The following is a 22,432-nucleotide window of genomic DNA, read 5'->3' as shown; positions in this document are numbered from 1 at the left end:
TTTGTGTCCTAAAATAGGCTGTATACAAGAGCATGTTCCACGTGTACTTGAAAAAAAATGTATATTCTGCTGCTTAGGGTGAAATGTGCTGAGGATACCAATTAAATCCATCTGATATTGTGTGTCATTTAAGGGTGCTGTTTCCTTGGTGATTTTCTGTCAGGATGATCTAGCCATTACTGTTAATGTAGTGTTAAAATCCTATATTATGACTGTCGAGCTCTTCCTTTATGTTCATCAAAATTTGTTTTATATATTTAGGTGCTCCTGTGTTGAGTGTATAAATGTTTACAAGAGTTATATCATCTTGTTGGATTGCTCTCTTTATCATTACACTACAAGCCCAGTGCACGAAATTTGTGCATGAGGGAGGGAGGTCCCTCAGCCCGGCCTGCATGCTCTCTAATCCAGGACCCCTCGGGGGTGTCCAACTGTTAGTTTAGGCCCACACTTTTAACAGATGACAGCTCCATTGTTGTTTCTTTCTTTTCATGCTTAAACCCATTGGAATTAGTAGGTATTCAAAGTGTGTATACATTTTGGGGGGACACCCTGTATATCTATAGTCAGCGGTGAAAGAAACCAATGGTGGATTTGGAACCCCCAGACAGGGAACCTCGCTCACTCCCCACGTCTCCCCACTCCACTTTCCACCTTCATGGGCAGCAGGAGAATCAATGCTTTCTCTCATTAACTCAGAAAAGCACTTCCTGTCACCCGCTGCCCAGCAGGAGCGTGCTAGGCTCCAAGCGAGTGAGGCTCAGTCAGGGCAGCCTTCGCTCATGGGTGCCGGCACCCCGAGTGCACAATCCTCCTCTGCAGTCGCCCCGACTCTCCCACCGTTTCACTGAGAGGACGGACCTCCTTGCCTCCTCTGGGTTCCCGACCTCGAATGCTGACTGAAGGCACCTCAGCGAGGGCCGCCCGCGCCCACCAGGTGTGTCTGTCCGCACCTGCTCCCGCCTCAGCACCTGCATTAGCCCCACGGGGGTGATCTCGTTGTCGCACTGGCCGCTGTGGGAACAGGGCGTCACCACTCCGCCCTCTCACTGTCATCTCACAGGCGCCTGCCCCGAGCGCCCAGACATGCTCCAAAGGACGTGAGTGTGCCCAAGGGGACGTGTGCACGTTGTGTGTGGGATGCAGGCACACCGGGGTTGATGGAAGTGCGGCGGGGGGGGGCAGGGGGAACTTGCGCACACCATGGTCTGGGACTGTCGCGCTCGCGCGTGTGGGTTACAGCGGGCTGGGGGATGCTTGCACACGACGCGGGGGAGAGGATGTGTGCACCAGAGGCCTGCGCCTGCGCAGCTCTGCAAACCCGCGTGGCGCAGCCAGGAGGATGTCAGTCTGGCCCACCACCATGGCTGTCCCTGCGATCGCACACCTTCTGGGCCAGGAGGCGGGACTGGCGCAGCTGCTCCTCAGCGCTGATGGCCCGCAGGTGCTGCTTCAGCTCTGCCCACAGGCTCTGCTTGTCGCCGCTCAAAGCCACCGCAGCCATGTGGGCAGCATACAAGTCCTTTGGTTGATCTCTCCCCCTTCTCCCCACCCTCCCCTACCTTCCCTCTGAGGTTTGATGGTCTGATCGATGCTTCTCTGTCTCTGGATTTGTTTTTGTTCATCAGTTGATGTTGTTCATTATATTCCATAAATGAGTGAGATCATGTGATATTTATCTTTCTCCGTCTGGCTTATTTCGCTTAGCATTATGCTCTCCAGTTCCAGCCATGCTGTTGCAAATGGTAAAATTCCTTCTTTTTTTTTTTTATAGCAGTGTAGTATTCCATTGTGTAGATGTACCATAGTTTTCTGATCCAGTCATCTGCTGATGGGCATTTAGGCTGTTTCCAAATCTTAGCTATTGTAAACTGTGCTGCTATGAACATAGGGGTGCATATATCCTTTCTGATTGGTGTTTCTAGTTTCTTGGGATATATTCCTAGGAGTGGGATCACTGGGTCAAATGGGAGTTCCATTTTCAGTTTTTTGAGGAAACTCCATACTGTTCTCCACAGTGGCTGCACCAGTCTGCATTCCCACCAGCAGTGCATGAGGGTTCCTTTTTCTCCGCATCCTTGCCAACACTTGTCGTTTGTTGATTTGTTGATGATAGCCATTCTGACAGGTGTGAGATGGTACCGCATTGTCATTTTGATTTGTATCTCTTGGATAATTAGTGACTTTGAGCATGTTTTCATATATCTCTTGGCTTTCTGAATGTCCTCTTTCAAAAAGTGTCTACTTAGGTCCTGTCTATTTTTTTATTGGATTGTTTATCTTCCTTTTGTTAAGTTGTATGAGTTCCCTGTAAATTTTGGAGATTAAACCCTTATCAGAGATAACATTGGCAAATATGTTCTCCCATGCAGTGGGCTTTCTTATTGTTTTGTTGATGGTTTCTTTTGCTGTGCAGAAGCTTTTTATTTTGATGTAGTCCCATTTGTTTATTTTCTCTTTAGTTTCCATTGCCCTAGGAGCTGTATTGGTAAAGATATCGCTATGACAAATGTCTGCTATTTTGCAGCCTATGGCTTCTTCTAAGAGTTTTATGGTTTCCCATTTTATGTTTAAGTCCTTTATCTATTTTGAGTTTATTTTTGTGTATGGTATAAGTTGATGGTCTAGTTTCATTTTTTTGCAAGTATCTGTCCAGTTTTCCCAACACCATTTATTGAAGAGACTATCTTGACTCCATTGTATGGTCTTGCCTCCTTTGTCAAATAATAATTGAGCATAATGGCTTGTGTCAATTTCTGGGTTCTCTATTCTGTTCCATTGATCTATATGTCTGTTCTTGTGCCAGTTTTGAGAACAATGGCTTTGTAGTATAGCTTGATATCTGGTATTGTGATCCCTCCCACATTGTTCTTCTTTCTCATGATTGCTGCAGCTATTTGGGGTCTTTTTTATTCCAGATGAATTTTTGGATAATTTGTTCTAGGTCTTTGAAGTATGCCATTGTTATTTTAATGGGGATTGCATTGAATTTATAGATTGCTTTGGGTAGTATGGACATTTTAATGATGTTGATTCTACGAATCCATGAACAAGGTATATTCTTCCATTTGTTCATGTCTTTCTCTATCACTTTTTTCAGCATCATGAAATTTTCTTAGCATAGGTCCTTTATCTCCTTGGTTAAATTTATTACTAGGTATCTTAATTTTTTTGTTGCAATGGTAAATGGGATTGCTTTTTTAATTTCTCTTTCTGTGAGTTCATTATTAGTTTATAGAAAAGCCATAGACTTCTGAGTGTTAATTTTGTATCCTGCTACATGCCGAATTCATTTATTAAGTCTAGTAGTTTTTTGATGGAGTCTTTGGGGTTTCCTATGTACAATATTATGTCATCTGCTAATAAGGACAGTTTTACTTCTTTTCCAATTTGGATGCCTTTTATTTCTTCTTCTTGTCTAATCACAATGGCTAGTACTTCCAGTACTATGTTGAACAGGAGTGGTGAGAGTGGGCATCCCTGTCTTGTTCCTGTTCTTAGGGGAAATGGTTTTAGTGTTTGTTCATTGAGTATGATGTTGGCTGTGGGTTTATCATATATGGCTTTTATTATATTGAGATATGATCCTTCTGTTCCCATCTTGCTTAGCGTTTTTATCAAGAAAGGGTGTTGGACCTAGTCAAATGCTTTTTCTGCATCAATGGATATGATTATATGGGTGTTATCTCTCAGTTTATTTATGTGATGTATCACATTTACTGATTTGTGGATATTGTACCATCCTTGCATCCCCAGAATAAATCCCACTTGGTCATGGTGTATTATCTTTCTAATGCAATGCTGGATTCGATTTGCTAGAATTTTGGCGTCTATGTTCATGAGGGATATTGGCGTGTAATTCTCTTTCTTTGTATTGTCTTTATCTTAAGGTGACCAGACGTCCCGCTTTTGGCGGGACAGTCCGGATTTTTAACAATTTGTCCCGCGGCCCGCGGTGTTTCAGAAAGTCCCGATTTTTGGAAAGAATGCACGACAAGCTAGGGAACGGTGGGAGAACGGGAAGGGAATATACGGTTTTCGGTGGCCATATGGCTATTTAGCCAAGATATGAGTTTTATATTATTTTTGTTAATTTTATAATGTTAAACTTTAATGATAACAAATAATTGTTGAGAACTGGTTATCGAGAACTGCTTATCAAAGTTCGCATTGTTGATCAGTTGTTAGAATTCGACCACCATTGTTTGGACTTAATGAACAATGGCATTTTTTTGGGATTGGCAACGACGAAAACATTTTGTAACTGTCTCTCAGACGATACACATCGTACTGCGTGCTAGTAAGCTAGTTAAACAAGTGATGTCATTACAAATCAGCTATTCAGATAATTTAGGTAAGTAATTTATTTATTTATTTCATAAATACATAAATTTTCTTGAATTTAGCAGACAGTACTCGTATTATTTATATTTTATAGTGGCGGCAAAAAGTCTAGTGCTGGCCTTGAAAGTGACACTTACGACTTACGTTATGGCAAATTCAGAGGAAAAATAATACAAGTTAGTATTGTTATTATTTAGAAAGAAATATAGGATTCAAATTAAAATAATTTTTTTTTTTTTTTTTTTTTTTGCTTGTCAAATGATTTTTAATTGAGTCCTTTTCCTTTGTAGTTCTTAACTAGCCGGACATTCCACTGCACCACTATTGATATCATCTATGATGTCATGTGGGTGGCGGCCATCAACATTGCACCCCACAGACTGGGCAGTCCCCAGGATCTCTTTAATGGTTCCAGAGAGTTCTCTAGCTAAAGATCGGTGCCGCATCTGTCGGGCAATGCTGACAATCTCATCGAATGTGATATTTCCACTGTGCTTAATGTTTTTTTGCTTCTTTCTGTCTCTTGGCGGTTCTTTGAGGGCTTTGATGATCAGGGCAGAGGCAGAAGGCACTACTTCAATCTGGGCCTGTCTGTTCTGAATGGTCAGTTTCACTGTAATCCTCAGACCCTTCCAATCACCAGTTGCTTTGGCGATGTCATCACCAACCTTTTTTGGAGACAGGCCCAGGGGGCCGATCTTGGGGGCCAGGGCAGACGTGGCACCCACTTCCCCACCGGTGCACCTCAGGTATACGACTTTGATCTCGTTGGGGTCGAACTTCGGCGGCATGGCGGAGGCAGCTGGTGTCGGATGAACCCGGATTCGGGACAACCGAGGAAAGTTGCACCTGAGCCTCCTCCGAGCTGAAAGCCGAAAAAAAGCAAATTAAAATAATTTTTAAAATATAGTTACTTTATAACAATCAAATTAATTTAATTTATAAACTAACAACAAAATATGTTCATGCAATTATGTACCTACTTACTGTGTTTTTAAGCAATATGTATATAATAATTTATAATATAATTTTAAATTATTTTTTTTAGATTTTTAACATAATGAGTAAGAAAAGAGGATGCAAATTCAACGATGATCTAAGAAGTGAATTTCCTTTTATTAAAAAAAACAAAAGCGATTACAATATAGACCAAAATTTTAATCAAGGAACCCCTCCCCCCCCCCTTCCCCGGTCAATGGTGTCCCGCTTTACCAATGTTAAAATCTGGTCACCTTACTTTATCTGGTTTTGGGATTAGGGAAATCCTGGCTTCTCATTCTCTCTCCCTCTCTCTCTCTCACTTTCTGTCCCTCCTCCCCCACCTCTCAACAATATTCTCATCACTCACTCAATGAATGCTTATTGAAAATTGATGCCAATGGCCATATGGAAAGTTTCAGAGCTTATCTAAGATATGGGTCTCTGGAGCATAATTGGCAGGTGGAAAGCAGATGGATAGGGCAAAAATATTGTTATCTTCCAACCGATGACAGTTGTCTATAAAAATGGGCATTCTCTTTGTGGTCCTAGCTTCCAAAATGATTGAAGACTGTTTCTATTTCTTATTATTACTTTCTCAACAAAATGATAAAAAAATGACATTGATTATTTAGTCTTTACAAGGTTGGCTTTAAGACTTTCATAAGTCAGGGACATCTGAGTCTAAAGATATGTCTTATTCTGCTGTGACTCGTTGACCATCTGAGATTCATTTACTAGGTGTGTGCAGTCCCACATTTGCTGAGACCTTCAGGGGGCAGTCAGGTCCGTTCTCTGCCAACCCTTTGTGCCTTAAGAAAATGGGACCGGGAGAGGGCTGCACTGTTTGTTAAATGGAAGTGACACTCAGCATTGCAGTTCTGAATGCATGATGAGGGGGCATTCAAAAAGAAACATTTGTCTTCCTTTTGAAAATGGCAGTCAAACTGATATTCAGAACAATGATGAGAAAGTGCTAATTCATTTAGTATATGGAAGATGGCAAAATAAATGTGGTCGGCAGTCATTTACATGAGACATTTAGAAACTCTTCCCTCTGGAACAGCAGGCTTTGGGGAGATCTGGGTTTGTTTGTTTTTTCTGTTTTTCTGCAGTTTCCCTGTCCCTCTGGTTGTGCCCCTAGGAAGAAAGATGCTCCTGAGTACTGGGAATCTTTCTGTCTGAAGGCCAAGGGGAGGCCTTAACACTGCAGTCTGCCCCCTTCTTCCTCTCTCTGACTCTATTTTAGATCTTCAGTAAAAATTTGAGGCTTTTTTCAAGCTTTCAACTCTGAGGTATTTTGGAAAGCTGCAATTTTGTTTGTTCTCTGCAGTGTGCATGTGGTTTCTTAAAACACAGATGTGATTATTTTCTGCATCCTTTCCATAGCAAACCTTTCCTCTCAACTACAGGCTCCAGAAATGGTTTCCTTCGTGCACTGGCCCGCAGTGTCCTTTATGGAGAGTGACTGTCCCTACAGTGACCAACTTCTTGCAGTTTTGAGGCTTGCTAAATGGCTTGCAGCCTTGTCTTGGGGTTTGCCCTTCATGTGTTTAGCAGCCAGACATGCCCAGTGCATGGCACATTTTCTTTTTGAAGTTTTTTTTTTTATTGATTTCAGAGAGGAAGGGAGAGGGAGAGAGAGAGAGAAACATCAATGATGAGAGAGAATAATTGATCACTGCCTCCTGCATGCCCCACACTGGGGATCGAGCCTGCAACCCAGGCATGTGCCCTGACCGGAATCTAACCTGGGACCCTCCAGTCCAGTCCGCAGGCCGTCGCTCTCTTCATTGAGCCAAACCGGCTAGGGCCATTGAACATTTTCCAGCAAGCCCTGCAGTACTATTGAATTACTATGTAACTTAACTTGATGATAGTGAGGGGGTGTCTATAATATAGCACTTGGGATAGTTTTTGCCTATAAAATAGTAATTTGTGGAAGTCGGTTAGCGTTGTAGCGTGGACTCTGAAAATCCATTATTTGGGTTTGAACCCCAGCCTTTCAAGATATTTTTTCTATAATTTTGTTGTTTCTTCTTACAGTTAAATTTTTAATCTACCTGAAATTCATTTTGGTATAAGGAGTCGAGTTTGGATCTAGCTATTTTTTAAATGATTATTTTTACTGTGGTAAAATATACATAAAGTAGAATTTACCATTTTAACCATTTTAGATATACAATTCAGTGTTATTAAGTACATTCACAACTTTTTCACTTTTTAGCTAGGTCTTAAAGGTCAAATTATTTTACCTCTCTGTGTCTGTTTCTTCATCTGCCAGGGGGGATAACACCCCCATTAAACTTTTATGAGATCGCCAAGTCATAGAAAACACTCTGTGTGCCCTAGTCTCTTCACTATCTCAAGGGGCGCCTTGGATAACACTCCAGATCCTTTTCTGGTATCTACTTGTGTCCCAAGTAGATTCCGGAAAAGGATCTGGGGTGTTATCCAAGGCGCCCCTTGAGATAAGCTTAACCATGCAGGTGTTGGGACATTTCAGTAGTTGCTAGCGAAGAGACTGCTCTACGCAAGCAGGACCAAGGCCAGGCTTAGGACGGAAAAGACCAAAAACCTTAGTTTCAGTTTCAAGCGTATGCCAAACAAATTAAATAACTGCTGGAGGAATTACACCACATAGAAACATATGCAGTTGCAAATCACACAGCATTTTATTACTCTCAAAAGTTCCTGATGCTGTGGGTACAGCCTAACGGGATCCGGTAGTGGTGTCCTCTGGCGTTCAGCTGGTCCGGTCGGGGCAGGGGCTGGCGTTCCTCACCTGAGAGCTCGGGGAGGCACTAGCCGTTCTTCTGTGGCCTGTCCGGAGCGGAGCGGGGAGCTGCAGTGTGGCGTCGTCTGTCTAACTGGCAGAAGGACGTGTCTTTGTGGCTGTCTCGACAGGCAAGCACTGTTGGCTGCTCAGGACCCATTTTTAAAGCCTGTTTGTACCCTCAGCAGTTCAGGCGGCTATTAATGAATTATGTCAATGCACACATGTTAATCTTAACAGGGCGAGGGGCTACCCGTGGTTATCAGTCACTCGTAGGTGCATATCTGGGGAAAGTACATCACTCACACATATGGCATCATAGCAAGTCACTCTTAAGTCAGTAATCGAAGTTCAAATCCTTATTTATGGGATACACATGTTCAGGGTAGTGGGGTCTGTGTCCTTAATATCACGTTTTAAGTTTCAGGAAAGTTAACTCACACATTTTAAGACCTTTTAAACATTTTTAAACATTTCTCTATATTACTACAACACCAGGACACAGTAAGTTGTCAGCAATGGTCAGTAGCCATGATGATGTGCAGTACCAGCAGGCCCCCACTTGCTAGTGGGAAGTGGTGATGAGCTGATGGCATAGGTATGGTGTGTATATAAGAATGCATACATGGTGGCGATCATTGCCCATTGAAACAGAGACTGAAGACCTAGAGAATTCTCATTGCAAAAACTGGATAATTCTGTATTATTTCTGAGTCCACTTTAGCATGTGACTAACATGCAATTTGAACTTCAGGGGGAAAATAAATTTCTAAGAATTGGATTTCAAATTGCAAAGCAATTAGTAACGAAAAGGTAAAATCTAGTGTGTCTTTAAGTTTAAAACATAATGCAAGAGGCCTAAAGAGGGCAGATTTCTGAATATATTCCATAAACACTAGCCCTTTCAGAGCTTTTAATGAAAGCTCTTTAAAAAAATGTGAGCAACAATTTGTTATTCATAAACCCTAGATGAGTAAATCATGTGATCAAAATGAAAAAGAGAAGTCTCAAGAGAATAAGCATTATGTTTACATTTAAATATTCTAGAAATTATGTTTAAAAATAATAAACCAGTTAAGTATATTTCCTTTAATAATTTCGATAAATTGCATTTCTATTATAGTGTCTAGTAGGTGATAATGTGAAACATTTTGTACTTTATTATCAACAATCTTATTACTTTTTAGTTCAGCAGAAGTGACCAACTAGATCTGTAAAAGAGGATGCAAAAATCATCTGAAACAAACGATTTCTAGCTTTAAAATTCATGCTCCTACAATGGAATATACTATATTCAGTCACCATCACAAAAATGTCTTTCTTATCAGCACTGCGTTAGCTAAATGTGAACTTTAAAAATTGGAAAACCAGGCACTTTCTAGACAGTTCATTCTTTGTTTCATATTTTTGGGCTACGGGGAAAAAATTGTCCAAAGAAGTATTTTTGGAAGGAGTCAAATGTCTCAATTGCCTTGGTAGCTTAGCCTACGATATTTTTGTTGATTTAGGAATTGATGGTAATCCTAAATATAACTAAAAGAATACTCATTTCTAAAGCATTGATCATCATTAGTTTCTAAAAAGTGAGTGATAGTGTAGCCATTAAATGTTGTTGCTGTGTCACACATACCTCGCCTGGGTGTCAGTCTAACACCATCATTATTGAATTGTGTCATAAACATGGGAGGATATAGTGCTGTAGTGGAAATAACATCGGAATTTCGTTCAGGAAGCCTGAATTCCAGAACGCACTAGGGCCCTTGGGCCATGGAACCAAGCAATGGGTTTCAAGAAGTTGTGGTGGGAAAGAGAAAGGCATTAACTTTATGGTAGCAGCTGTTAGAAGGATTTTTTTTTTCTAGCTCATTTTTCACATTTTTCTAGGATGGCATCATGTATTGTCACTCCTTATTTATATGCCAATGTCTTCCAAACCTAAATTTTAGCCAAGACCTTTCTCATGGACTCCAGATGCATAATCCAATGGCCAGCAACCCACCCTACTTGGTTGTTTCATAGATATCTTAATGTGTCAAAAACTAAACTCATCTTGACTCTTCTCTCCCACCATTATCCACAAACCTAATTGTTTTTCTGCATTCGTTTTGAGCAAGTAGCACACTTCCAGGCATTCAATCACACCGGAAACCTATGCCCTCAGCTCTTTCTTTCTCCTCACTTTCTCTATTGTACTGATCACTAAGTTCTGCCAATTTTACCTCATAAATGTCTTCCCTGTCCATTTCCTCCTCCTCATGATGGTGATGGTGATGACGATGACGATGACGGTGGTGTCCATTCCTCCATATCAGCTATATTCTCCTCACTTCAGATGCTCCTCACTTCTCTCCTGGATTTTGTGGCCTCTCTCTTTAACAACTGACTCCACTGGTCCCTGCTAAACATTGATCCTGTGTGCCTCAGCCATAATGCCAGTAGCAGTTCCTCAGATACCCAACCACTGCATTCTTCATCTAGGCAGCACCTGTCAATGTGAAGGGAATTATCCACTCTGCCCCTGGCAATCTCCCAGACACCTGTCCAGAGCCGCAGCTTACAGGCCGATACCTCTTTGGAGCCTTTCCCAATCTTGCAGACTGAGTTGATATTTAACCATGCTCATAAATCCAGATATAACTCATGGCACTTGGTTTTTCTTACTTCTCTGCCTCCTCTATTGGACTCTGAGTTATTTGAGATTATGGATTGAGTCCTGAATTCATATCACTATATGTAGCATCTGGCATGGTATGTCTGGCTCATAGAAGAAATCCAATAAATGACTGTGTGCACAGTTTTTTCCTGGGGTGGAGGGGCTTGGGAAGGTGCCCAAGCCCTTGGAATCTCCCTCCAGCATCTATGACTTAACTGCTGAGCAGGCTTACATGGTAACTTTGCTTGGCTCTCTACAATTAGATACGTGCTCTGGGACAAGAGCTGCAATAATAATAATAATAATAATAAATATATTTATTAGTATAAATATATATATGTGTGTGTGTATATATATATATATATATATTTATATATATATGTATTTATTATCTCCAGATTGAGCTTTTTGATAGGCAAAGTTACTACAAAGTTACTAAGGTTGAATACAACCAATCCAGCACAATTAATTATACACATTTCTATGAGGCATCTACATGTACTGTAGCCATCTCGGTGTTCTCACTTTCAGTTCATGACCACAAACTTCAAGTGGGTGTGTAGGGCCACCTGTCACTCTACATTTTTCTAGTGCTATTCCTTTCCTACTCTTTCATCAACTACTTCATACTTTGTTCCTCCTTAAACCTTAATATCTTTTCCTCCATCCCTTATTCTCAACCATTTGGGCTTGCAGGCAATCAGAAGGGAACTTCCCTGTATACCTCTCCCTCATATACTCAGTTATCTGCAGCTGTGCCATATCCGCTGCTTTACCTCCTTTGCTAGAGAAGACTTGCCTTCTGTGGAAGGTCACCACGTCTGCTTGAACACAAGATTCCATTCCCTCCCACCTTCTTAAGAACATCACTTCATCAACAGTCTTTTTTCTTTTCTGTACCTTCAGTTTCCCCTTTCCACCAAGTAATTCCTACCAGCATAAAAACATGCTGATATTCCTTCCCCTAAGATCATGTCCCCTTCAGCTTCCATTCCATTTCTCTGCACCCCTTTATCACAGGAGTCTTGATTTGCTAAACTCATTGTGACCTCTTCCTCTCTTTCCATGCTCTCTTTATCTCTCAAAATTAAAATATAAAAATATATATATATATATATATATATATATATATATGTATATATGGTAAAACATACCATCTTAACCATTTTTAAAAATATATTTTTATTGATTTCAGAGAGTAAGAGAGAGGGAGAGAGAGAGAGAAACATCAGTGATGAGAATCGGCTGCCTCCTGCATGCCCCTAATGGGGACTGAACCTGCCTGTGCTCTTACCAGGAATTAAACCTTGACCTCCTACTTCATAGATCAACACTCAATCACTGAGCTACACTGGTTGGGCTTAACCATTTTTAAGTATAAATTTCGGTAGCAAGCACATCCATATTGTTATGCAACCACTCTCCAGAACTCTTGTCTTGTCACACTGAAACCCGTTTAACTATACCCATTCACAGTAACTCTCCATTTCCACCTTCCCCCCAGCCCTGGCAACACCTCTTCCACTTTCTGCCTTTGTTAATTTGACTACTCTTAGTAGTCCTTCCATTTCCTCTGGAACCCATTTCTATCAGGCTTTGCTCCTGCATTCCCCCTACATTGCTCAAGTCACCTGTGACCTCCCTTTGGCTAGACGCAACAGTTATTTGGGCATATTTGCCCAAATAACTGTTGGGCATATTTGACCCAGCAGTGGCATCCTCCTCCTTGATTTTCTTCACTTGGTTTCCAGGAGATTGTACTTGTCTGGGTTTTCTTCCTTCCTCAGACCTCACTCTTTCTTAGTCTCCTCTTCATCCTCCCCCACCCCCGCCTTGGGCATGCCCCAGGGCCCTGTGCTTGGTCCTCTTTTCCACTTTAACTGAAACCCTTGGTAATATTATATACTTATGTTTTTAGTGCCATTTATACTCTAATAACTCCCACCATTTGTATCTCCAGCTTGGACTCATTTAGGGTGCTCCAAACATGTGCACTTACCTACCTGGTAGCTTCACCTGTATGATGAATAGGCATCTCAATATTAACATTTCCAAAATGACCTCTCCATCTTCCCCCCAATATTGGCTTGCAGGCTTCTGCATTTCCGGATGACAACTCCACTCTTTTACTTCCTGAAGCCAGCAGTTGAAGTCATATTTGACTGCTCTTTTTCTCTCAAACTCATATCCAATCAGCAAATTTGGTTAACTCTGCTTTCAAAAGATAAAACCTGAATCTGACCACTTCTCATCACTTCCACTCTACCACTCAGGTCTGCCCATGATTTTATCTTGCCTGGATTATGGCAGTAGCCTCCTCACTGATGTTGCTGCCCCTCACAAGATATTGTCAATACAAAATCTAAGAATCTTTGAAGAGGTCAGCCGCATCCTGCTCAGCACCATCAGTGGCCAGTAAACGCCAAGTCTTTACAAGAGCGGAAAGTCCTGCTTGACCTGCTGCCCCATGGTCTAATTTCTTGTTTTCTCCCCCTCAGCTGGAGTCCGGCCCGCTTCCCTGGAGTCCCTGCTGGATATCGCCCTGCTCCCCGCTTAGGGCTTTTCCATTTGCTGCTTACTTTTGGGGGAGACACTCATCCCCCAGATGTTCCCAGGACTTCCTCTCTTACTTCCTCCAGTTGTTCACTCCAATGGTCACTTATTTGTGAATTCTCTTCTGTTCACCCTGTTTAAAATCATAGTCCTCTCCTCCATATTCTAATCTCCTGTTTCTTCTTTACTTTTCTCTCTAGCATGTACTCCTATCTAACATACTGTGTATTTTACCTATTAGTTTTGTGTAGGTCACCTCACTAGAGGAAGTTCCGGAGGACAGGGGTTTTGCCAGTGTCCGCTGCTGTTGTCCTCTCCTTAGAACTAATCTTGGGCCATAGTGGGTGCATAATAAGTATTTGTTGAATGACTTTATAGAAAATAAGCTTTTCTAAGCAGAAAAGCATAATTATTTATCCATTTCCCCCTCTTAAAATTACAGGCTTAATTTCAAAATTCAAGTTTTTATTTTATCTAAAAGATGACAAAGCTGGATTTATTCCCCAAAACAATGTATCCATTTTCAAAGAAGAACATACAAACAAAATAATAATTAAGCTGCTCTGAACTTTTTTATATACATAAAATGTCATTAGTGGTAAAAGTAGTATTTCCATTATGTACAGGACAAGTACTATGCATTTTCAAGTAAACTCATCAAATTTGTTTTCTTGTGAATATTAAATTTAAATATTACAGTGGCTTTACATTTCCTGAATTATGTCTACTTAAAAATATCACTGGAGCCCAGCTGGTGTGGCTCAGTGGTTGAGCAACTGACCCATGAACCAAAAGGTCATTGGTTCAATTCCCAGTCAGGGCACAGGCCCAGGTTGTAGGCTTGACCCCCAGTAGGGGTTGTGCAGGAGGCAGCTGATCAATGACTCATCATTGATGTTTCTATCTCTCTGTCTCTCTCCCCCTACCTCTCTGAAATCAAAAATATATTTATCACTGGTAATATCTTTAGGGTTTATTGATAATGTGTGTGATAGTACAGAACTTGTGGGTAGATTTAGAAATTTTGCCTCATTTGAAATTAATCAAATACTGATATAATTAACACCATATGGTATAAATTTTGAATGCTACATGATTTCTACTTCAAAATGAGGGCTATTATCCTCACTCTGCTTTATGTTTAACACAAGTATTTGGAAAATTTGAATGATGAGTTATCTGGCTAGTGGAACTGTGACTAACTTAATAATTAACAAATTTCTTTATCTTGGAACTCTTTTATAATGTACTAATACATTCCCGTGACATTTAGAAAGTCTCTTGGAGGATCATAATGTTATCTTTGATAATTAAAGATCATACATGATCTCATGCCTGAGATTATTTACTTTGTAAAATAATGATAATTTTGATTTACTTCTAAAAAGCTCTTTATTAAAAGATGAAAATCAATTACGAAATGAACTCAATAATATATGCGCAAGTGCTATGTAAACTATAAAAGTACTGTATCGTCTTTGTCAACAGATGGTTGCTGGTGCCAATTCAATGCCAGGAGGAATCCCCAATTTGGGGTGTGGTGAAGAAGAAAACTTTAGTCAGTACAGATAGCTTAATTGTAATACAGAACAGCTGTCAGGTGGCCCTGGGCCTAGACCCCTCTCCAGCAAGACAGCTCTGCTTTGCTCTGGTCCAGAGACACATCTTAGATGTTTCAGTTCCAGCCAGGAAATACAATTTTCAGTTTTTGATAGAAAGGGAAAGTTTGCTCTCTGAGCTATACAGGGAAGCTGATTTATAGAGAATTCTCCACACCCTCCAGATCCCTGCTTGGTCTGTCCATGAAAATGAAATCTCCAAATCCTCACCATTTGTTCCAAAAAGCACTGTCCTAATTGGTCAGAGTGGAGCTACTGTGATTGGTTGGTGAAGATGTTGATGGGGTGGGGGTTGGAGGGAGAATAAAGCTTTGCAGCTCTGTTTGGACATGGAAGGTCTCAGTCCTATTGGTGGAAATACCATTCCAGGAACTCCGTTAAAAGGGCTGGGCTCAGATGGTGGGAACAGTGCAGGTAGGCAGTTCAGTGCAGACTTCTCCCTAAAGCAGGGCTTGCTTGAGAGGCCCCTGCTTAGGAATGACTGCTAGTCTCTGTTTGTAAATTTGAATCCAGTTAGCCATCAGCAGCCCTTCTTGGTGGGGGGCTTCTTTCTTGGGATTAGCACATTAAAAACGTTTTAATTTAAAATACTTAAAATTTAAAATATATGTAATTATTTTTGTTAGAAAGGGTACTTTCTTATGACTACCTCCCTTTTCCTTATTTATTTGTGTTTTCTAAAATGCTATGGAGCTGGAACAGACAATAATAAAATTTATTAGAATTATGTTTAAGAGTAAAAAGCCTCTGAGTGAGCCTTTCAGAGGTTAACTAAAATGATTATACTTTGGGGCAGGGATTTTTTTCTCTCACATCTATGTTTATATTCAAATATTATTTCTTTTCTTTTTAAAGAATTGAATTTATTGGGCTGACATTAATTAATAAAATAATACAGGTTTCAGATGTGCAGTTTTATAATACATTAGAGACCCAGTGCACGGATTTGTCCACCGGTGGAGTCCCTCAGCCTGGCCTACGCCCTCTCACAATCCAGGACCCCTCAGGGGATGTCGGAGAACTGGTTTCGGCCCGATCCCCACAGGCCAGGCTGAGGGACCCCACCAGTGCAAGGGTCGGTTTTGGCCCGATCCCCACAGGCCAGGCCAAGGGACCCCACTGGTGGATGAATCTGTGCACCGGGCCTCTAGTATGCATGTAAGGTCTTTGGTTAATCTCTTCTTACCCTCTCCCCTCCCCTCTGAGATTCATCAGTCTGTTCTATATGTCCATGCCTGTGGTTTCTGCTCCTGCATTGAGCGTCTGTCCCCTGGTGGTTAGTGCACGTCATAGCTACTGGCTGGTCAGCTGGTCACTTAGGCTTTTATATATATATAGATAATCTGTAAAATTTCATTTCTTAATATTTTTGCAACTCTTTGGATAGGAGAGATCTAATAAAGACATCAATTTTTGTTGCTATCAATATTTCAATAAATGGATCTGTTCAATAAAAGCTACTTATATGTAATTACCTGTTTAGTACTTTGTGTCCTTAAGAGGTATCACTTACTAGTAAAATCACCTGGCTAAGAGTCTAATCTTTCATTATATGCTTTTTGGCATTTACCAAAACTAATTTCTATTTCTTATTTCCTCCTTTATCCTTGGAAAGGGCAACCTTCAAACCAGCTTGTTTTTTTCACTCATAATACAGAATTATTTATTTCTAATTCTTTCATCTAAGATTTATTGCTATCCTGAGGCATTTGTGTGTATGGTGTCCTTCATGTGCTTGTCAGTTAGATTTGAAACTCCTTTCCAGCCCAGGCCTGATTTCTTTTTTATTTGTTGATTTTAGAGGGAGAGAGGAAGGATAGGAGAAAGAGAGGAAGGGAGAGAAAGAGAGAGGGGGGGAGGAAACATTGATTTGTTGTTCCACTTACTTATGCATTCATTTGTTGATTCTTGTATGTGCCCTGACCCAGAATTGAACCTATAGCCTTGGTATATGGGGTCAGCGATCTAACCAACTGAGATACCCAGCCAGGGCCCAGATCTGATTTCTTGGTACAAACTCAGCATTAACTAACACAGTGATAGAGGCTATTATTGGAGTGCTTCACTCTGTGCCAGGCACTGCTCTAAGGACTTTATCTGTATCATCTCATTTAATTCTTTCAATAATTCAATGGGGCCAGTACTATTAGTATTCTCATATTACAGGTAAGGAATGGAGGCATAGAGAAGTTTAAGTAAATATTTCTGAGTGCACACAGCTAAACCAGGTGGGACCAGGGTTTGAACTCAAACTGTCTGACCTAAGAACCTGTTTTCCTAGTATACTTATTCTACAAGTATTTATTAAGCTCTTACTGTATACCAGTAAACCATACTGTATACCAGATCCCAGTCTTCATTGAGAAAATAGAAAATTTAATAATCATAATATATGAATAAATTGTATGCTATGTTAGAGGTTATCTAAGTGCTAAAAAAAGAGAAAACGTTGAACAGAATAAGGAGGTTAAGACTGATATGATGAAGAACTTTTTTTTATGTTCACCTGAGGATATGTTTTTATTGATTTCTTTTTTTTCTTAGAGAATGAAAGAAAGAGAATGGAAGGAAGAAAGGAAGGAAAGAGGGAAGGAAGGAAGGAAGGAAGGAAGGAAGGAAGGAAGGAAGGAAGGAAGGAAGGAAGGGAAGAAGGAAGGAAGGAAGGAAGGAAGGAAGATAGATGGTCCAGTTGCCTTCCACACTCACCCCAACTGCTCTTCAACCCATAACCTAGATATGTGCCCTGACGGGTTGGGCATTGAATTCCCAACCTTTTGATGTATGGGATGATGCTCCAACAAACTGAGCCACTTGGCCAGGGTCTGATATGCTGAAATTTTAAGTAGATGGTCAAGGAAGACCTCATGGTTCATGAAGAAGTATTTAACAAATCTCTACTGTTTGACATGATTTTTTTGTGTTGATCTCTTAGAGATGTAACCTGAGATTTTGACTGACTCACTCAAAACTCTTAGGAATCTGCTTATTTCTGCCTGTTTAACCTTGAAGTGTGGGTGGTTTTGTCTCTGTAGTCAAGGTTGAGTCAGCTTCTGGACTCTGCTTCACTGCCTGGAGCAGCATTCCCTTCTCTAGTGCTTTCTTAAATGTGCTGTAGTCCCAGAGTGCCCCCAGGCGCTGGGTCAGGGGGCTGGGTGAGGTGTCTGCCAGACAGGAGTTGAAGTGAGGGGCAGTCAGATGCCACAGACATTGTGGAGGGAGTCAGCAGGGATAGAAAGATAGAACTGGGATTCTTCTTGAGGGACACCTACCTAGGTGAAGAGAGGGATATGGGTTGTTCAGAGAGGGCAAGTGGACCCAGACCATCCTTACACCTGAGAAGACTATTCTTGAACAGTGGTCCCAACAGGGACCAAGCAAGAGGGGTGAGATGGCTAGACATAGAGTGTGTCTCCTTAGTACGAGGAAAGCAGCAGTTTCATGCTCTTGTTGGTGGGCCAGGGGTTTAGATTTATATGTGGAGGACACCCATTTTACCCATTTATTGAGACCTCGTGATTAGTGCTAATATCCTAAAATTAAACTTACATGATAACATGTTTATAGTTCAGCTTAAATATATATATATATCATTTGGTCTTGCTGGAACTGGGTGTGATCCTGATTTCCAAAATTAGGCCTTTTCCTCTGACTAGAAGAGGATACATTGAGATGAGTTTCGCAGCTGTCCTGTTCTGTCAGCGCTCTGCTCCTTGCTGTGGGGGAAGGCAGGGTGTTGTTGCTGGAGAGCCGGGCGTCATCCATTTCCTCCGGAGGCACCACTTTCCTTCTTTATACAAAACAACATCGTGCCCCCAATGGTGCCGACTACACATGAGATTCCACTGACTCTTTTTCTGCCTTCCTCTGCTTATTTTTATTCATTTGGCTACTTTACTAATATTTTAGGGATTCGCTGAGCTTGTTTTGGCCACGGCGAAACTTACTGTTTTATTTTTGGCTGCACGGCTTTCATGTGAACGCTTCATGTGAAAGAAGGGACATGGGGGGACGTGGTTCAGGTTCTGGTTTGCTGCCTGGCTGTGTTTGCAGAGCTGTGGTGTGCCTCACTCCCCAGGGCGGGGCTAGCCCCCAGGAAGGGTTTGCAGCAGGAAGGACAGTGTCCAACTTGGGGTGGGTGGAAGAAGCAAGGCACCAATGACACACCCCTTCTCCTGGAGAAAATATTAGGGACCTGGTCAAAGACCACTTACTTTAGTACAGCGCTCTGGGGTCATGTAATGTCTCCTGAGCAGGCATCTGAAATGTATCCCTAATTTTTTTTTTTTTTACAAGAGATACCCACAGGAACAACTGAGCTTCCCTGTATTACAGTGCTATGAATGCAGGGCTTTGGTGTCTTATCTACTGGTTTAAGCTCTTGCTTCTGCCATTTAGTAGCATTACAGAACCAAAGTCATGGGTGCCGTATGCTTCAGAAGGCAAAAACTCCGAACATCAGGGTTTGGAGTAAGGAAAGGTTTCCTGATGGAGAAGGCACCAACCGAGCAGATGCGAGACCTAATGGTGCCTCAAATGCATCTTATTCTCTGGGTGAGGCCACGATTTTTAAGGGGCCAGGGGGATCAGGGATGAGCAAATGCTGGTGTGGCAAGTTTCTTTTTAAGTTTTATATATATATACATACATACACACACACAATGTTTTTATTGATTTGAGAGAGAGAGAGAGGAAGAGAGAAGGGTAGAGAGAGGGAAACATCAATGAAAGAGAACCATCGATTAGTTGCCTCCTACACACCCCCTACTGGGGATGGAGCCTACAACTAGGGCATGTGCCCTTACTAGGAATCGAACCAGTGACCTCTCCAGGCATGGGACGACACTCATCCCACTGACCCACATCGGACAGGGTCGGGGCAAGTTTTAATTGGAGGATTTTGGAACTTGGTCATTTATGGTAAAGGGGCATCATCACCATGGGATCAGTGTACCCTTGGGTGCTGAAATTGTGCCTGGGTTCAAGGTTCGGTTATGTCTGGGTCCTTTGGGTGTGTGTGTGTGTGTGTGTGTGTGTGTGTGTGTGTGTGTGTCCTCTTTGGTTCTAGATGCAGCTGGAGGCCAAAGGTCTCGTTTCTGTGCATGCTTCAGCTGCTTGACCCGAAGTCCTGGTCTGCTGTCTAGAAAACAAGTCAGCATCTGGTAAAACAGGATAGGGCTGGCTCTTCAATTACAGTAGCTGTGTCCTCAGGCAAGTTACCTAACTTCTGTGGGCCTTAGTGCCCACAGGTATCTGGGAGTTATAACAGCATCTGCCTCACTAGGTTATGCTGAGAATTCAAGAAGGAAAAAGCCTAAATTTCCCTGATCATAGCCAATTTATAATATGTCAAACTCCATTCCAGATCAGATTTTTGTTGCTCAGATTGCAACAAAAAGTAGTTGAGGAGGAGTTTAGAGGAAGAATCTAATTGTGCAAAGGTTAACTCTGGTTGGCACAGGTTTCCTTTATCAAATTGAGATGCCTGGTGAGGTACTAGCCTGGTGTCCCAAATGGACCCTTCCTGGACTCCACCACTTGCTCCTAGGAGAGCGCCACCTGTTGGTGTGTTTTTGTAGGAAAAGCTAAAAGGTTGGATTTTCTACTCATCCACGTTCCCCCTCAAATACAGGGCATCAACTGTATATCTAAGGAATCCTGATGCCCAAGTCACTCCCTAAAATTTCTGGCCGTGGGCTCCAGGCCTCAGGATTTATCAAAATCTTTCAAGTAATTCCAGTGTGCCAACAAGATTGAGAAACACTAGGCAAATGTTTTATTTAGGAAAACAGCTCATATGCCAGTTTGTTAATACCGCCATATGTAAGAGTCCCTGCTTGAACTCTGTCCGCCTTCAGCCATGGATTTGCCCTTTCCAAGGCCAAGTGAGGGACACGCATCTATGTGAGCATTGTGAACTGACTGTTCTCTTACAGTAGTCTCTAATTACAACTAGGTCCTAAATTTCTCCTTCATCTTCTTAATTGTTTAGAAAGAGAGGGACCAGAACTTTTATTATTATTTCTCTGCTTTCAACTAACAGAAAACATTTTTGAACAAAAAATTTTTTTCCACTATCTGTAATTGGATTATCCACTCTAGTTTATCAGTGTCAAACATCTTAATCCAGACGGACTTCCTCTGGCCATCTGTACAAGATGGTTTCAGTAATGGAATAGGTAAAGCATAGAAAGGTAAACGTGCTCAGCAGGCGGGACTAATCCTATCTCCTTAGAAGCTCCGACCAGCACTTACTATTGGACTCCTTTTCTCTCTTCCAATAATAAAGTTTATTGAGAATTAAATGATACTCAGAGGTGAGAAGGGAAGAGTAAGTCATGTATTAAAAAACCCATTCTAACCTCAGTGAAACACAGTGCTTATATTTAGCATAACTAGTGATTTAAGCTGAAGTTTCTACTTATCATGCTTCCTATGGCCACTTCAGGCATTTAGCCCATCAGCTGCCATTGTTTTCAGTACTTTCTTTCCCCTCAAACATCTATAATAATCTATAATAATAAAAGCATAATATGCTAATTAGACCGGACAGCCAAACAACCTTCCAGACGTCATTCCAGACACCCTTCCTGACAAAGCCATGGCGGTGGGGGCCGAGGCAGAGGTGGTTAGGTTGATCAGGCAGGCAGGTGAGCAGTTAGGGGAGATCAGGCAGGGCGGCATAGTGGTTAGGGGTGATAAGGAGGGCAGGCGAGTGGTTAGGGGCAATCAGGCAGGCAGGCAAGCGGTTAGGGGTGATCAGGCAGGCGAGCAGTTAGGGGCTATCAGACAGGCAGGTGAGTGGTTAGGGGCGATTAAGCAGGCAGGCGAGCAGTTAGGGGTGATCATGCAGGCAGGCAGAGCATTTAGGGGCAATCAGGCAAGCAGTTAGGGGCGATCAGGCAGGCAGGCATAGTGGTTAGGGGTGATCAGGGAGGCATGCGAGCAGTTAGGGACATCAGGCAGGCAGGTGAGCAGTTAGGGGCATCAGGCAGAGGGATTAGGGGTGATCAGGCAGGCAGACAGAGGTGGTTAGGGGCGATCAGGCAGGCAGGCAGGTGAGCGGTTAGGAGCCAGTGCTCCCAGATTGGAGAGGGTGCAGGCCGGGCTGAGGGAACCCCCCCGTCCCTGCACGAATTACATGTACCAGGCCTCTATTAATGTTTATAACATTCTTACCCTCTGGGATTATGCACAGAATGTATTGACTTTATTTTTATTGTGTTTTGGACAAATAAAAACTCAGTGAAGATTTCATTGCTGTACCTTTCTAGCAGTCTAACTGCAGGGATACATCAAGGTCTTACTGGTCATTATTCCACAGAGAAAAAGTTGCTTTGTGTGGGCAACTCACTCAGGCCTATATCTAACTCTAAGTTAGTTGTGACTATATTGACGTATTAATGACTTTGGGCAAGTCACAAGTTGGTGATTTATATGAGGTGCTAGATGCAAAGCTGCAGATACAGTGTCTGGCACAATGGTAGGGCTCAGTCGATTGTAACATTATTT

The 22,432-nt window shown here is 41.9% G+C and overlaps 2 protein-coding genes across 3 annotated transcripts in view; one reads left to right on the top strand and one right to left on the bottom strand.

Annotated features, from left to right (window-relative positions):
* The window catches only part of LRCH1 (leucine rich repeats and calponin homology domain containing 1), a 225,996-nt gene that overhangs the window by 69,634 nt on the left and 133,930 nt on the right, over window positions 1-22,432 (top strand). The window lies entirely within an intron of this gene.
* On the bottom strand, window positions 4,586-5,216 carry LOC129149934 (60S ribosomal protein L12). Its single transcript, XM_054719756.1, has one exon. The coding sequence runs from the start codon at window positions 5,133-5,135 to the stop codon at window positions 4,638-4,640; it is 498 nt and encodes a 165-aa protein (XP_054575731.1). The 5' UTR covers window positions 5,136-5,216; the 3' UTR covers window positions 4,586-4,637.

This window comes from Eptesicus fuscus, chromosome 8 (assembly GCF_027574615.1).
Source record: "Eptesicus fuscus isolate TK198812 chromosome 8, DD_ASM_mEF_20220401, whole genome shotgun sequence".
NCBI lineage: Eukaryota > Metazoa > Chordata > Mammalia > Chiroptera > Vespertilionidae > Eptesicus > Eptesicus fuscus.
Note: the sequence above shows the minus strand (reverse complement) of the source record. Positions and strands in the feature narration are given on the sequence as shown.

Excerpts from the sequence above, each read along its gene's own strand:
- LOC129149934 (XM_054719756.1), bottom strand. The coding sequence starts at position 5,135 with ATGCCGCCGAAGTTCGACCCCAACGAGATCAAAGTCGTATACCTGAGG.